Source organism: Drosophila ficusphila, unplaced genomic scaffold (genome assembly GCF_018152265.1).
Source record: "Drosophila ficusphila isolate 14025-0441.05 unplaced genomic scaffold, ASM1815226v1 contig_791, whole genome shotgun sequence".
NCBI lineage: Eukaryota > Metazoa > Arthropoda > Insecta > Diptera > Drosophilidae > Drosophila > Drosophila ficusphila.
In genome coordinates this window covers 2,737,722-2,755,122 of record NW_025064737.1, presented here as the reverse complement: position 1 = coordinate 2,755,122, position 17,401 = coordinate 2,737,722, and the positions used below count along the sequence as shown (strand labels likewise).

The 17,401-nt window shown below is 41.7% G+C and overlaps 2 protein-coding genes across 2 annotated transcripts in view; one reads left to right on the top strand and one right to left on the bottom strand.

Annotated features, from left to right (window-relative positions):
* Positions 1-3,812: 3,812 nt before the first annotated feature.
* The window catches only part of LOC108090124 (ras-like protein family member 10B), a 44,116-nt gene continuing 30,527 nt past the window's right edge, over positions 3,813-17,401 (top strand). The window contains exons 1-2 of the mRNA XM_017188656.2: positions 3,813-3,945; positions 5,874-6,360. The gene's annotated coding sequence lies outside the window, so the exon portion shown is untranslated. The remainder of the gene's footprint in view (positions 3,946-5,873; positions 6,361-17,401) is intronic.
* On the bottom strand, positions 15,578-17,162 carry LOC108090119 (casein kinase I). Its single transcript, XM_017188650.2, is given in 2 exon segments — positions 15,578-16,272; positions 16,275-17,162. Coding segments are annotated over 2 exon segments (1,320 nt in total). The 5' UTR covers positions 17,080-17,162; the 3' UTR covers positions 15,578-15,757.

Genomic DNA, 17,401 nt, shown 5'->3' with positions numbered 1-17,401 from the left:
CAATTTAGTAATGAATACCATAAACACCTTTGATTTTATATTTAAATAATTTTATACAAGTTTAAAGATTCATATATTTTTACAACAGAAACCGGTTTAGATGCGATTTAAAATGTGTTGTTATTCCGTTGGCTTAAATAAATAGATTTTAAACATTTTTTTTTTGTTTTTCGGGGTGTATATTGTATATTACAATAATATTCATTCAAGGCCTAAAATTGCCAATAGCGGTTTTCGATTCGAATTTCACAACGCCCATTATTATTTTTACAGCTTGGATTGAAGTAAAATTCCATTTTGACAACTTGCCGCTTTTATTTTGTAATTCAGAATCACACAAAAATATTTGTGTCTTTGTCCATCATCAAATTATCATCTATTGTCAAAAAGCTAACCTTTAAATTATAAACTTTTAATCCGACCCATATTTTCACTGTTTCAAATAAAATATTCTTGTTACTTTTAATCTTAAAAAAAGTATCTCTTACAAAGAATTAAAAAAAAAATTCAGTATAACCTTTTATAACTTTGTAGGGTAGAAATTTTACATTCACTATGTTACGTAATTCAAAAAAAAAAAATATATTTTCTGCAAGGACATAAAGGCACCAGCAAACGGTTAAAATTGCATACATGGCAAAACAAATCGAGTTATTTCAAATTAGTTTTTAGCAGAATAACCTGTGTTTGACGTGCCAGGATCGCAAAGCACTCCTTAATACGATTACAATTCCAGGAGCACAATCGTAACTATGAACCGGTATGTAAATGGGGAAATGTGTGCAGAATTGGCTGGACTTTCAGTTGGCTTACGGGGCTCAGTTGGCTTAAAACACAAATACATAGAAGGGAACTCAGACACAGATGTGGCAGCTCATGGATTATTTAAATGCAGGCGACTCACGAACGCCAATTAATACGTGAATGTTCGACTCTGTGGCTCTTTTTTGTGTGTTCGGGGATTTAACAATATTGATTTAACGTTTAATTGGCCCAAACTCATCCATGATAGCCAAGTCCTGCTTGATATTTCCCCCTTTTACCCCTTTTTTTGGTCGATTTATTTTTATGGGTTTCTGGCTGAAAATTTAATTACGCAGATGCGTTTGGCTTAATTAGCTAACCGCGGCCATCATAAGCCCTACAGCACTTTACCATTAATTATTGAGTAAGTTTTAAATGGACAGTGACACATACTTAATTACAATTACAACTGATTCGAATTAGTCTGCTTTTGAAAATTCCCTTTGTTATCTGCAAAACAAAAGGAGTTCCCTATTTTTATTTAATTTTGTTGACGTTTGTCATTTGACAAGTATAAATATTTATTTTTATGTTTACTGGTACCCAATTTGGAAAATATTTAGGAATATTTAAGTGCTTGCCATAACTCATGATATGTCCAATAACATAGGCAACACCTTTGGTTTCCACACCGTAAGTGCCACATTTGAGCCAAGTTAAATGACTTCCATTACGGCTAACAAAAGACCATGCGGAACTCCTTGATGGGCAAAAACCGAAATGTGACAAGCCACGAACCCAAACAAAACAACCTCAAGTTGTAAAACAATAAAAACTCAAAAATAAACGTAAAAGTTATATGCGCAATCCATCAAATCGCCCATAAATTACGAAATCAATGCGACACACACGCACACATAATAAAAATTCGCTTTCACCCACACTCACATTCACACTGACAAACAAGCAGCGACAGCCTCGTGTGGAGCAAAGATTTTTCACTAAGCCTACGAAGGAAAAATTAGAAATCAATACCCAGCAAGGACAGAAAAATCTGTTAAATGACAAACAGAAAATGGCGAAAACAACAATCGGTTACTGCGAACGGGGTCCTTTTTCGTCCTCCCATCTGTGTGCGAATGTGTCAGGATCAGAAATTATGCTCTTTATTTTCGGACTGCCGTGGCCCTCGACCTAGAGAAGCTTTTACCAATATTTATGGCTATGCATAACCAACATGAGAAAACAACAACCGATTGAAAACACATATAGGTGCGTGTGTGCCGCGGTTCGTGTGTGTGTGGTGTGTGTGAGTGGTCCGTGTGTCCTTTTGTGAGGCCATTAGAGAAGCAAAAGAAATGTTGACATTGTCATAAGAACGGCAAAGAAATGTGGGAAATGCGAACAACAACAGACCGGCACAGAAAAGCTCAAGAATTATTATTATTTATTCCCGAGTTTTATAAGATTTCGGAAAAGAGGTGCTGGGCGCCCATAAATTGTATCCATTCATAACATATGAAAGACACACTGTCCAAAAAATTCAGGATTGAGTTTGATAAATAAACTAAGCTGGAAATATTTTGAACGTTGGCAGAATTGGTTACCAATAGTATTATAAATTTATATCTGTGCCCTTAAAAAGGTGATTAAAAAAAGTAGTTTTATTTAACTTTGACAATTTTAGACAATCCCGAGAATTAAGTATAGAATTAACGATTGTGATCTCTAATTTATGATCGGTAAACAATCTTGTATTGAGGTTCAAGAAATTCATATACGGTATTAGCATGTACTAATACATTATGATTTAACTTAAACAACAAAATTACCCAAATTTTCGCAAATTTCGGACCTTGCCTAATAGTTAACAAATGTTTACATAGTAAACTAAAAGTATTTCCCTCTGTGCATTTGTGTGCGGGTGTCACTCCTTTTGTTGGCCGCTGACAGGGCAGACAGATTCCAACCGGAAGTCGAGGCAGGCGGAAGGAAATGCCTTCGTGGCTCCTTTGCCGAGACAGTGTCAAAAGTTTAACTTTAGATTTATTTGCCATTTAATGCCGTTACCCCCACTCCCGTGCAGAGAAGTCATAGAGGAGTTATAAATCCCTCAGCTGTCTAAGCAGGTCAATGCTCAGGCCAACTTCTCGACAAAGACGCTGCATTTGCCTTCTCGCACTGCAACTGCAGTCCCTTGCCCCGCCCCCTATTCACTCCTTTATCACTCCTTTATCACCCCCTGTCAACATTTAGGACCGGAGTGAGGTCTGTTTGTTTGCTGCCTGCCACAAAGTTGTCAACGCGGCAACTAAACGAGTTTTGGTCTTGTGGTGCTCTATATAAGTATGTGAGTGTGTCCGTCCTTTGGTGGCGTTCCTTTGTTGTCCTTCTGCTCGAAATTCGAAGTTGTTTTGCATTCGAACGCGCATGCGCGAGGAGAGTTAATTAGGTAGGAGAGACGTTAGTGACACAACGTATAAGAGTATAAGAGATTTTGTAAAAACATTTTATCACGTTGCCACCTTACTACAAATTATATAAGTTTGTTTTGTTTTACCCGTTTATTACAAAACACAAAAACTAATCATCCAATAACCAAATATAAAATAATATTTTTAAAAAGAACGTTTTCGCTGTTGATTTTTAAAATAACACATTTATCCATTGTTAGATCAACCAAGAAATAAATAAATATAATTACGAAAAGAGAATATATTTAATTATACCTCTTGATAATTATTTAAACATCTTTCCATAAATTTCTTATATGTGTACAATGTCTCAAACATTTTACGAGTCAAAATCAAAAAAAACATTCGCCATTTCCACCTGAGTCCTTCAGCCCCCAACCATCTGGCAACCCTGGCGCCTCACGTGCGTTATCTTTGACTCGCTGAGAGCCTGTGAAGTGCAACAGAGAACTGCTTTCGCCATCCGACTCGCTCTTCCGCAAAGATTCGTATAAGAAGGAGCAACAACAGCCGGAGAGCAGCCACTGTTAGGGATCTCTGCGGCAGCCAACGGCTGCGACTGGAAGCCAGTCAAAAATGGTCCATCGACGGGAGATGAACAGCACCGAGAGCAGCATCCGCCAGCAGATTCGCAAGCCAGTTCGCTGCCAAAAGCCAAAACCAAAGCCAGAGCCAACCGAACCGGGCCAGGTCTAATGGAACGTGTGTGGTAGTGAAGTGAACCAGTGTGAGTGTGTGTGCCCGTGCTAGTGTCAGTGCCAGGGCGTCTGTGTGGGTCGCAGAGCCTCCCCCACCGCCCACTTCGTCCCCCCCTTGCCCACTTGAAGTCAGACAGCGACAAACGTCCAATTCTTCGGTGCCAGTTCTTTGGCCACTGCTTCTGCTTGTTAGTGCTAAAAGCACGCAGCGTGAGTGCGCCAAAGCCAAAAGAATTACCACCGCTGCAGACACAACTGCCCCACATACACACACACATAGAAGAGCACACAGACACACACAAACGGAGAGGGAGATGGAATGTCTGGGGGAGAAGCAGCAAGAAGTGTCGTTTGAATAGTTGAGGAACAGCCCGAAAACATACACAAGTTTGTCCGTGGGCCTCGGCCCGAGTTGCTGTGTGTGTGCACGGATTTATGCAGCACTGGTTACATAAGCCATCGCCATAGCCGTCGCCGTCGCCATCATCATCGGCAGCAGCAGCATCTGAAGACGGCCAAAGGCATCGTTAGCGTCAGCCAGCTGCCAAAAGTATGCTATGAATTTCGCCCTGCAGTCGGGCTTTGGTTTCGGAAGAGCGAAATAAGAAAGGGGGAGAGAGGGGAACTTTGCTCGGGGCAGGGGGATACGATAATGCCGCCGATACAGCACCAGCAATGAAAATCGCATTAGCATTAGGACGTGATAACAGCTGCTGCCCGCCATCAGCTCTCGTATCTGTCTGCCTCTCCGCAATTACCAGGGCGGCAATTGTTGTTCAAACTTTGGATAACGCATACGCACTGTTGCACTTGAGTTGCGCCCAAGCCGAAGAGAAAGTCTTCCAGGGACTCGGCCTACTGATTGTTATTGGGTGCCAAGAGTCGAGCCAAGAGTTTCTGCCCAATGAGGCGTCGAAAGTCGTTTTTATTGGTTAGATTAACAGACAGTACGTTTATTTTGGTTGAACTCTTTTTGAGCTTTGTTATTTTCAGGTCTATTTACAGTGCTTAATAAGTTTTTAATTGAATTAATAATTCTCTTTTATAGATATGGGGTTTTATAGATTGTATAAAGTAAAAAGGTGAATTTTAATTTTGATACGGAATTTTATGCTATTTACAAATCGTTAAGATTTATGATAAGGTGAACAAGAGTAAACAACTTTTTTCTGCGGGAAGCTGCAGAGTTCTGAGTAATTCTGAAATTAAAGACTCTTACTTTGAATCTTAAAATATTGTGATAAACATTCTTCTTATTGCTTGGCGCCAATCAACAACAAATTATACCCATTTTAAAAGTCATGTGAAAGTGTAAATTTGTTTATACAAAACTTAATCGATGCCGTAAGACTTTACACAAGTACAAAACTTCCCTAAGACTGCTGATTGTCGTAAATCCGATGAATAAATAATTTAATTAATTTGGCAATTTGGCCAATCCTTATTTACAACACCTCCTTGGAGTATCGTGAAATTTGCTGCATTTAATGTAATGCCGGTGCTGTTGGTTCCCTCAGATTGCCAAGTCGGAAGCTGCATGGTTTTCGCATTTTAGCCACAATCAGGAGGAAGCTCATTAAATCTAACACCAACAGCGGCAATACCAGAAATAAGCTCAAAGTTTTCCACCAGAAGGAAAGCGAACTGGAGGGGAAAATGGAAGGAAGAGGGAGGTGTGGGTTTTAGCCGAAGCAAATGAGCATAGTCTAGCACAGCGTGTGGGCGTTTGTGTGTGCGTGCTGGGGCGTGGCAAATTGGGGCAACAGAAACATGATAAGGTCTCAAAACGTTACCACAAAAATCCATTGGGAAGTACAGAACATTTTCCCTTCTGGCCGGGCCGTTGGAATATAAACCGCAATTAAATTTGCATTAGGCAATAAAAACAAGCCTGAATGGCCACTTGTTGTTTTTGTTGTTGTGGTTGTTGTCGTCGTACTTATTGTTGTCTCCGCAGCTAATTACAAGAATTTTGCAGCAGTCGAGCTCAGCGGGATTAAAAAAAACAATAGATATTGCCAGGACCGTGAATGACTCTTCAAAAGTGCCACGAGCACATGTACATAAAATAAAAACAGAGCCAGCGCTCCAGAATAGAACACAATTAAGCGATATTATGTTGCCGTCAACATGAGTAGAAAGTCAGCGAAAGCAGCTCCCCGATAAGAAATAAGAAAGCCCCAACACCACCCGACCGAATATAAACTGAAAAAAAAAATTGTTTCCATCTTCGAAAAGTTAAGAGCGGAGAACAAAGTAAGAAAATCATAATGATGATGGATTAACTGTTCCCAGTTGTTGTTGATGTTGGGTGAGTGAGAAAGCGAGAGTGTGGGAGGAGCAGCGGAAGTCGCAGCAGCAGCAGCAGCAACAGCAGTAACAGCAACACAGCAGCAACATTGCAACAGCAACAGCAGCAGCATCAGCAACATCAGCAAAATCAGGTTAGTTATTGTTACTTTCTCCTCAACTTTTTCTGGCTTTCCTTTCCTTTCCTCCATTTTTTCCGGGTTTGTGGTCCACTCAGCGGCTGACCGCTGTTTGTGTAAATCATTATTTATGCATTAATTATTAAATACATACACACACACACACATACAGAGAGAGAGAGATCAGCACTGGCAGCTGCCGTCGTCGGCGGGTGGGGAAAAGTCATTAATCTTGGACAGCTTACACGGAGGTTTTCGGGGGTCAGTACATAAGAAATTACGACCGAAATTAGGTACGTGGGTGGTCGGAAATATTGAGTGAGTGGACCGGATGTTGGACTCTCCATCTGCCCCATTAACTTGGTGAGATGGTAAGATGGTGAGATGGTTGCCAGTTGCCAGTTGCAGGAGCCCCTTGTCGGAAATTTTCATGAGAAATCATTGCTGAAATTCTAATTGCTGCAAGGAATTTCAATTCCGAGAACTTTGCACAAATCCAACTGAAATTGACAGAAGCTCTGCTCCCATTTCGAGTTCAGATTGGTTCCCGTTCAACCTCAAATTCTTTTGTAAACTTTAATCAGAAAATTCCTCGTTTCTATTTGCTTAAGGTTGCAAAAATATTGATGGAATGAAAAGGCCCACAAATGAACATTTTCAACGTTATATCTAGGTTATTCAATGGATTGTTGTTTATCTGTAGAAAAATCAAATTTTGCTTAGCCGCCAGATCAAAACCCTTTCCTCACTTATTTAATTTAAGTAATGTTGCTAAATCAAAAAAATAATAATAAGACTATTAGCAGAAATGTCCTGTAAATTATATGTGAATGCATATGAATACAAGATTCAGATTGAATTTTACTAAGGGTACTAGGGTAATTCGAGGTCATCCGGAAATTTCTGTGTATTTTGAAGCCTAATTAGTTTTATGCAATTAAGTTTAAGTTTAGCTCCATTTCCTTTTAATCTCATTATAGCACTAAATGCAAAACTGCTGAGCTCGCCCCAACCATCCAGTGCTCCCTCGACTGCAGTTATACATTATCCTTGCAGAAGCTCTTCAGGAGATTGTAGACGCTGCAGGACACCGAAAAGTTTTGCAGAAAGGAAAAACTTGTCCAACTAGACTGCAAAGTTATTTGCGAATGTTTCGTTTTCTGCACTTTCTAAGCAAAAGTTGCTACGAAATCGCATCGTTGGGAATGAAATATAATAAAAACATGCTCCGAGTTTGCCTTTTTGATCAACAATTCAAACACAAAGCCCGCACACATGAAACTGCAGTTGCAGTTGCAGTTGCAGAGCAATTTGGGGCAAGACTTTCCAACTAAATAACTTTTAACCGGATGAGCAGGGGTTATCCCCTGGCAGTTGGCTAACCTTTGAGCCGGCACATCGAGAACGGACTGCTTTTCAGGTGCTGATGATAAAGTGGGTTCGGTATTATTGTTTTCAAGGGTCCGCAAGGCAGGCAAGAGTTATTTGGCAAAAACACTTACCTGGGTATTATCTACCGAGGTGTAGATTACTCAGTGCCATTACTCAAAGTGTGCACATATGCGCTGCTTATACCAGACAGGATAAGGGAAAAAGCCCTGGAATATGCAATTAATTCTGCAACTGTCCTGTTAGCAGGGGGAATCCCTCGGAAGTGACGTCTTTCTCGCTTCCCAGCAGCATTTATGCGAGCATCAAGGAATTTCCCAATGAAGTCATCCCCATCCCGCATTGCCCAACTGCTCCCCAGATCCCTCCTTTACGACTCCCCAGCATCCTTTGAGTCCTTTTGGAGCAGCCGTCCGGAAGGGGTGTTTACTTCGGTAATGGCTGTTGTCTCGTAAATTACAGTTTTTGTCAGAGACTTTGTCTCTCGCTTTGTGCACTAGTTTGGAAATTAATACAGACTGCAAAATGGCCGACTCAAAAGTCGGCAGGATCCTCCCAGCCGCATCCTTTGCCGTCTTCCTCGGTCGTATTTGCATTTGGTATTATGCTGTCGCACTTGCTTGGCAAACCAGGTGGAGCTCTTAATGTTATTAATTCCATGGAGAGCCAGACAATTTCGACCCAAAATGGAGTGGGAATGGCCAGAAAGTACATTTGCAAATGGCCAGCCAGAAGGTTTGAGTTGAAGTGCATTTAACAAAATGAAAAACTTTTTGCCAGTCTATTAGCTTAAATGGAACGACATAGTTGTGAATATACCTACTTGATATGCAAAGCTCCAGCCACCCAAAAATCATCTGAGTTGAGCGAAATTATTGTTCTGGAACTGCCATTGTATGCTAAACCAAAGCCTCTTAGGAGCTTTGAATGTTGGAACAATTTAAGCCGATTCAATGCGTTTAATTTCAGTGCAATTGACCCGAGTTCGCTTTTGGTACTAATCTCATTACTGGGATTATGCAGGAGATATATTCTTTTTAATGGCTAAAAGAAGACGGATTGCCGAGCGCCAACAGGTATACATTGGAAAAAAATAGTATCTTTTAAATACATAAAAGGAATACTGTTCGTTGTTCACATTTGAGTAACTTTTAAGGCAATTATTCTGTAAGTAGAACCTCTGGAGCCTCTTTTCAGCCAATTCCAAAAATTCTTAATTAAGATGGAACAAGAGTGAAAGTCCCTAGGGAGTATCGATTGAGAATTATTTGTCTGCGATATCGCTAGGTTGGCAATCAAAGGCAATTAACGGGACAAAGGTCCGAAAGCCGCTTAAGGACATGACAGGATCTATTCCCCCAAACCCACACCTGCCCCTTCATTACTCATCCCTCCTCAAATTTAACTAATTTTAGCAACGCTTCTCCTTTGTTTTCATTGGTAGGACTTCTCGTAGAAAAAGGAGTGAAACTGCCTAAATGTTTCAGCAATTAAAAAAGGTCAGCCTTTGTAGTAGAAGGAGCTTTACAAGAGCCCAACAAAGTACTTTTTGCTTTTAAATTTAAAATAGCCCACTGGATTGAGTGGAACAAAAAATTATGGGACCTTTAGTGCACTTTTATATAGGGTGTGTAGTTATTCATAAGACGAACAATTCAGTTGTTCAGTACTTTATATTTATAGCTATTTATTCAACTAATAAAATTAAATTTTAAAAGGTTTTTAAAGCAGAGCAGTATATTTACCAGAACATATCTCTACTGTTTTATGCATATATATATATAAAAAAATCTATTGTAAATACAAACATTTGACAATAAATCAAATAATGCATTTGCAAATTTCAATTTCTGAAGTCGCTCAAGAGGTTTAATTCGTTGATCCCCCATTCGTTTCGCACTTTTCCGATACCCTCTCATCCGAGGTAACAAAAAATTCGGTTTTTCCTTTGGCCGTCCCTTGCCTTTTTTCGCCCGCTTTCCCTTTTCCGACTTTTTGTTTGCCCGAAAATTGGTTTAATGGCCAAGCGCTTTGGCAAACACATACACATACACGAACGCATATTGGGGCAATTTCGTGGGAAAAGCAAGGTGGACTAAGCCCTCCCCCTCCCCCTTTTCCACCCCCCTTCCATCAATGAGGAACAGTGCGGTGGCACTGCTGAGTAAAATAAATAAATAAAACGAAACAAGCTTAACAACAACATGGAAACTTTACACAAACTTTTGTCCCCCGTTGTTGCAGTTGTTGTTGGCCGATGAGCCTGATAGATGTGTCAATAAAATCAATATTTGCCTTGCCTTTGCGACTAAATGTTCAATTAGCGCATCAATCAAAGACGCTTGAGCGAATCAAATGGAAGTTGGCCTGTGTATTCTGAGCCACTTGATACCGGACTTATGTGATGATTTAGGAGTGAATATTAACTGAGTGATTAGACCGCAAATATTTAACTAATTAGCTAATAAGTTAAGCCCACACAAAGCCAGAATCCTGTGTGCCCAGTAAATAGAGTTCATTTGAGGGGGTTGTGGCAAACAAAGTCTGTTTGCTGATTTAATTTTGTAATTAAGTCCAGTTCAGCCTTTGGCGGTAGAGAAGTCAAGTTAGCCAGGTTAACCAAAATTTACCAAAAAGCCAAGAAAAAAGTATTAAAGATAAAAAAATATCTGTTCAAGGATACACGTTTAAGATCATCAAATTACTTAATTTAAATAATATTTATAATACTTTGGATAGTATGAGATTAGTTTTTCGACCTAGGCAAAGAAGATCAAATAAATAAATGAAAATAGTCTTTTTGGAGGTCGCTGCTCATTGCATTTGCTAAGTTGTTTGATTTCAATTTCGACTGCCTCATTACTCATGTGACTTCTACGGCTCAATCCGAGGCAACCACAAGATTTGATTTGCAGTTGCACCACACAATGGTCTTGTGCACTTAATCAAATAAATGGGTCCATCTCTGCCTTGGCCCCAACTCAATTTCGGAGCTGAGCTCGTCGGCTGATCCGATTGCACGTAATGCGATTTTAGCTGCATTAACGGGATGAGTGCAATTGCAATCACTTATGCGTATTTAAAAGCATTAAGCGCGTAGCAGACGCATTAATCATACGCCGCATGTGCCGCAGCATGTCGTCTGCGTATCGACACGGCTCTTTGGCTCTTTGGCTCTATGGCTCTTTGGTGGCAGGGGCAATCGTTTGCCATGTTGACTGATTTGCAGCACGACATCAACTCTGCAACATCTGCTGCTGACCACGCAGCAGCACTCTACTCATAGCTGCTGTAGCAGCCACTCCTGCACACTGGTTTATTTTGTATTGCCAATAATTACAATTTTTTAACTTTATTCCTATAAGCCAGGTGTAGTGATACAATCAGGGTGTTTTCTCTTCAGTGGTCGCTGCAAAAGTGATCTTTATTTCATCATCTCTGTTAAGGGGTTATATCCAGTTGCGATTTTGAAAAAATCGAAAAATTTTTTTTTGCCTATTTTGAATGTATATATATCTAAGAAGATTATCTGAAAATTTCAAAGTATTCCCGTAAATAGTATTGGAGTAATCAGTGTATTTGTAAAGACGTCTCCCATGTAGTTCAACTAGTAGCCAAAACTTTAAATGCGTTTTTCTCGAAACTATGTCTTCAAAGTCGGTGAGGAAAATTTCTCGGAGACGGCTTGACCGATTGACTTGAAACTTTCACATTCTCTTCTTAGATATTTTTTTCAGGTAATGAGACTTGGAATTTTGGCTCCGACAAAAATTTCGATTTTTTTAGCCACTTCAAAGTTGAAATTTTTGTGCCAAAAACAAAGTTTTATGTTTGGGAAGCCGCCATTTTGTCAAAAATCAAAATTTTGAAAATCCCAAGTCTCATTACCAGCATTTGTCTATTCTTTACGTAATCCTTTTGGTTTTTTGTATTTCTGATCATTTGGACCGGAGATATTTTCCTCACCGCAAAACCCTTTTTTAAAGTGGACCCTCGGGAGATCCTCTACAGGACCGACGGAGTCCAAAAAAATTTTTTTTTAAAAATGTGTTCTAAAACTAGAAAAAATTACCTATCTTTTCATATATAACACGTATACATACAATAAATAGCCTCTCCAAAAATAATTTTCAAAAAAGCTCATTTTTTTGGCCTCGCAACTGGATATAACCCCTTAATGCATAGCCTATTTCACAATCTCGTATGTGCAAGAGAGAGACGTACATACTTAGAGATGGGTTTACATGGTGTTTCTTAAAGGAGTAAGGGGGACACAAAGGATGACTTAACTTAAGGGATACACAATAACGTTAACTGCTTATCAAGCAGTGCTTAATAATAGGTATATGTACATAGGGCTGCTTGCTACATAAGCCAGGTTTTTTGGTTTCAGCAGTTAATTTAAGTAAACTGACCAGATTCTGCACCTAATCTTTTAAAATAACTAACTAACTTAAGTTATATTTCATATTTCTCATTCAGTTGTTTTTCTGTTACTGTATCCGTAAATCGGTACTTACCAATCACTTGTATTATCCAGATAAATAAAAACCAAACCCAATCCCAGTGTGCTTTGTAAAACAGTCAGAAAGTCGCACAAAGTTATGCAACAAAACTTGCCGGGTTCGAGTTTTCGAGAGTTCGAGTGTGTCCGGGATTTCTGTATTTGTGCCGTTTGCGATGAAGGCAAATTTATGGCTAAATTTATGTGCCCCAGACCCCTCGGAGGATATCAGTGGGCCCCAACGAGTGTACATCCGTATATGGAACACAATCCTGTTCGAGCGAATACTCGTGTACAGGGTCTCTGGCGTAAATAATTCACAGTGAATTTTTAACATATTTTCAATTGAATAATTTATGACCGAAAGTACTACCTTCTGCCGGCAAAGGCAAATTATTGGGTCTGTGATATCTACATTACCTACCGAATTGGTTTCGGGCTTAAATTGCTTCCAAAAGGGCCGCACTTACTCTTTTTAAAGTTGACTAAACTATTGCTATTGTTTTGTAGAAACATTTGGCAAAGGGTATTCTTAATACTTATGAACTAATACAAAAAAATGAAAATAATTAATAATATATTTTTCAAAAGTAACCAAAGGGTTTTATTAACAAAATAGAGTAATATTTGAAAGTACTTAAATCTACATAAATGTATCTCGAAGGTACCTAAAATGTAACATATCTCAAAGAACCCAGCCGGTTTATTTTAAAAATACATTTATATTTAAGTTTTTAAATGTTGCCCCGAAATGATTATCAAAGTAGTAAGAAACAGACAACAGTCTTCTTCCAAGCCCAATTATTTTAATTATACATCTGCAATATTTATATTCGCCGCACATGCAACATTTTAATGAGTGTGTCTTCTAATTTATTTTTGGCCACAAGGCACAAAAACTCCGCCGCAGAAATGCGGTGCTAGTTGCTTGGAACTCTGATTAAATTACAATTATTGTAGATGGCATCGTTTGCGGCTAATTAAATGAGCCACGGCAACCGAAAATTAAACTGGAATCTTAATTGAATCAAAGTGAGCATCCAAAGAAAACGTTTTCTTCAGAAATTCAATTAATAACATGTTTCAGCTGATTTAAGAAAACATATTTATTCTGTGTTTCATATTTTTGTTGTTATATCCCCCATAAAAGCGTCTGCCTACCTAAACAAATTGGTGGCTACACCACACAATAGCAACATTAGGTTCCCTTGGACGGTGACAATATTGCTCATACGCCTCGTTGTCCGAGTCTCGAGTTATTCCCCATTAGGGCACTCATAAGGATAACGGTCCCATCGGACCCACTCACATGTCCATTCCATCCTCATTCACTAGGCATTGACCCACAAATTGCACAATTTTCGTTAACTGCCCAATTTGAATGTCACCGAGTTCATCGAGGAGCCATCAGTGGACTCGCTCCGATTTCGTCGCCATATCGTCCATAATGTGTCTGCCCAGTCGACCACTGCCACTTATAAATAAAACACAGATTTGTAGCCATTTCGTCCAACGAAAAAATTAACTTCATTTGAAATGCGGCGTTGCAAAGAGAAAGCCCAGCGAAAGCCGAAGCCAAAAGCCCGCAAATATTTTTACGCTTCAGCGCGCTGTGTATGTGTATGGAATCGCGTATTAGTGTGCGTTCTGCGGTCCCGAGTGTGTTTGTGTTTGTGTGTGCGTGTGTGCTCTTTTGGCGGAGTGAGGTTTTCCACATTAGGCATGCATTCAAGTTCTTAGCAAAGTTGCCCTGAGTATTTTGGACGCAGCTCCCTAGACTCCCCAAACTCAGCGAGGACCTCAAAACTTGGGATGTTAAATGGGCGTGGCATCGTCTGAACGAAGTACACGGGAAAAGTCCGTCGAAGGAAAAGTGATTTTCCTGAAAAAGAAAAATTAAATATGAACGTAGGCGCCTCGATGGATTTTTATTAATTTGTAAGGGGTTAATCCCTTTGATGCTGATAAGTAAACGCTCGAAACGTGACTTGAATAATTAATACAAAATAATAAGTTATTTAAGTTTTGGTTTCTTCAAAAATAGTAAATAGTGAAAATATACCCTTAATCGTCATAAATTGAAAAAGGTTAAGAATCAATTAAATAAGTCACAATTACAGTGTTGATCCATTTAAAATCATTCATGTTTATTAAAAATCATTTATTCTTCATTATCCTGACTTGTATTTTTACTTAAACTTGTTCAAAGAACAATGCTTTTAACTCCATTATCTCTTTGGATTTGCAAGCCATTGATTTCAGCTCCTGAATTTTCGTTAAGTGTAGGGCAAGGCGGTCGAGTTATTTATAGATTTGTGCACCCTCACGCCCAGTCCCAAATCATCATTGCCTTCGGATTCGGGGCTTTGGGCAAAAATTGCTTTGGGCCGGCAAATAGCTAATTCGCCATCTGTGTGTGCTCGTGGAGTGCTATTTTATGGGCCAGGATACAGGGATCCATGTGACCATGTGTCCGTGTGGGTGAGCTCCAGTCCGCATTATTGCAGCGCGACTGAGCAAACTACTTTGGCTCGGCTGCGTTGACCCTGTTTCCTTCCAAGCCACCGGGGGAATCTTTTATGAGCTCTCCGGTCCCCGTTCTCCTCCTCACTGCCTCCTGCTCACATCTTCAAGTCGTCTCGGGATTACGAGTATCCCTGTCCTGGCTGGGCCAATAATTAACCCTTTTATTAATATCCCAGCTCCAAAGGCTCATATGAGCTGGCTGACTGGGCGTTCTTGTTACACTTGCCTAGAAAAATTTCTCATTCGCCACAACCACAGCCAAACAAGGAAATTTGTTAGCAGAGAGTGTGGAAAAGCTACAAAACTTGTATAAAATAAAAATTTTATAAAAATGGATTTTGTAGAGAGCAGAACATAGAGATCTGAAAAAAGTTAACAATAACGAAATGCCTTAATCCCTACTTAGGAAACGAGCTACTTTTTTAAAGCTTCTTCGCATATCTCAACAAAAACTGAGAGCTTATTAGAGCTGTGTTGCTTATTACTACTAATCGGTATTAATTTTAATTAATTATTATTAATCGGTATTAACATAACCTTTTAGATATCACAAATTCACAATCGAACTGACACCTGATCTTTTGGCCCTCGTTAACTTTCGTAAAATCTTTTTACAGAAGCTGTTTCTGCAAATTTTGCTCAGTTTTTAATTCCCCCCCGAGTTGCCAGGGTATCGATTTCACCGTACAGGACGCCCCGCAAAGTTTCGCCCCATTGTTTGCCAAGTTGCCGGTTGGCTCTTTGTGCCCCGGCAGCAGTTGCCAATTACCCGGGCCGCTGATTTGCCGAACAAAGGAGCCGAGCCGAGATGGGTGAACGGTTAAGTCATGCTAAATATAGTTTCTCGGCAGTTAATTAACAGCTCGAAGGACATGTGTGTGTACAAACAGCGCAATATCAAAGGCAGGGCCTGCCTCGGCGGGATTCCCCCGACTCCTCCGTGTTAACAATCCTCCGCTCAGCCTGCAGCTCCATCCTGCGATCCGGACGATCCTAGTGGCGGTGGTAGTGGCAGGAGCAGCACCTGCGATCCTTCTTCGAGGACTTGTGCTCATGGCCGCGGTCTCTTTTCCTTTCGCAATCCCTGTTCTCCAGCAGCTCCCCTCCCTTGTCCTTGTCCTTGTCCAACTTGTTCTGGTTTCTCTCCGCGATTCGAACCTGCTCCCGATCCTTGATCCTCTGCTCCCTCTGCTCCCTGTGATCCCCGTCCCTTGCCCTTTGACCCGCCCTCTTCCGCTGGAGATCTCGCGTTTCCCGCTGCAAAGGCACCCAGTCGTACAAGAAGTCGCGGAGGAAGTGGCGGCCGCGGAAGAGCTCCTGGAAGAGCTGGCGCAGGTAGGCGTAGTCCGGCTGCTGGGCGAAGTGCAGCCGGCGGCAGTACTTCAGGTACAGGAGGAACTCCTCGGGCAGGCCGGCGCAGAGGGTGTGCAGCGGGATGGTCGCCTTGCACTCGGCGATCCGCTCGTACTTCTGCGCCAGCGACTGCGCCCGGATGCCCTGCCAGGGAGGCGGCCCCGCCGCAGGTAGAGCAGCAGGTAGCCCACGGCCTCCAGGTCGTCGCGGCGCCCCTGCTCCGCGTAGTGGGCCCGCACACTGGCGTACCGGGCGGTGCCCACCAGATCACGGTTCTCGGAGTAGTCGATGTGCTGCTGCGAGCGCCGGCTGAAGAACTTCTTGGCCAGCCCGAAGTCGATCATGAAGAGGCGGTCGCGGTGCCGGCCGAGGCCCATTAGGAAGTTGTCCGGCTTGATGTCCCGGTGGACGAAGCTCCGCCGGTGGAGCTGCTCGACGCGGGCCAGCACCTGGTCGCCCAGCAGGAGGGTCGTCTTCAGGCTGAAGGAGCGCCCGCACAGGCTGAGCAGCTCCTCGAGCGTGGGCCCCAGCAGGTCCATCACCATCACGTTGTACAGCCCCTCGGTGCCGTAGTGCCTCACCCTGGGCACGCCCTCCGCCCCCCGCAGCATCCCGTAGACCTTCGCCTCGCGCGGCAGCAGCGGATACCTCACCCGGGCGGTCTCCAGCTTGACGGCCACCTTCTCGCCGTACTTGAGCCCCTCGGCGCGGTACAGCTCCCCGAAGGAGCCGTTCCCGATCCGGTTCAGCAGGCGGTACCTGCCCGCCACGATGATCTCAGGGAGAGGCGGAGGACGAGCATCCCGGCGGCGACTCTCCCGCGGGTAGCCATGTGGCTGTGGCGAGAGCTTAGGTGACGAATGCGGATGCGATTGGAGTTGCTCCTGCTCCTGCTCCTGGCTGGTATGTGGCCTTGCTGGACTGGAGTCCTCCTTGGCACGCCCACTTTCCAGCTCTGCCATGCGTTTTTGGGCGGCTCTGCCGAACTTTCACGCAGGCAGATTCGAAATGTTTCCGGCGGTCGATTGTCGCCGCCTTCGATAAGTACTCAGTACAATGTGAATGTGATTGAATTTTCCCAGATTCCTGATACCATTTTAGGGTCCAGGAACAGGCAGAAATGGTACTATATTGTGGTGCATTGAATGAACAGAATAATTCATTTTTTATATTTTTGTTTTATATTATGTTATTTTTTTAAATTTAATTTTGATTTTTGTTGCTTTTCAATCATGTCACTGTGTCATCGAAAATATGTGTACCCCATAACATTTCATTCTATTG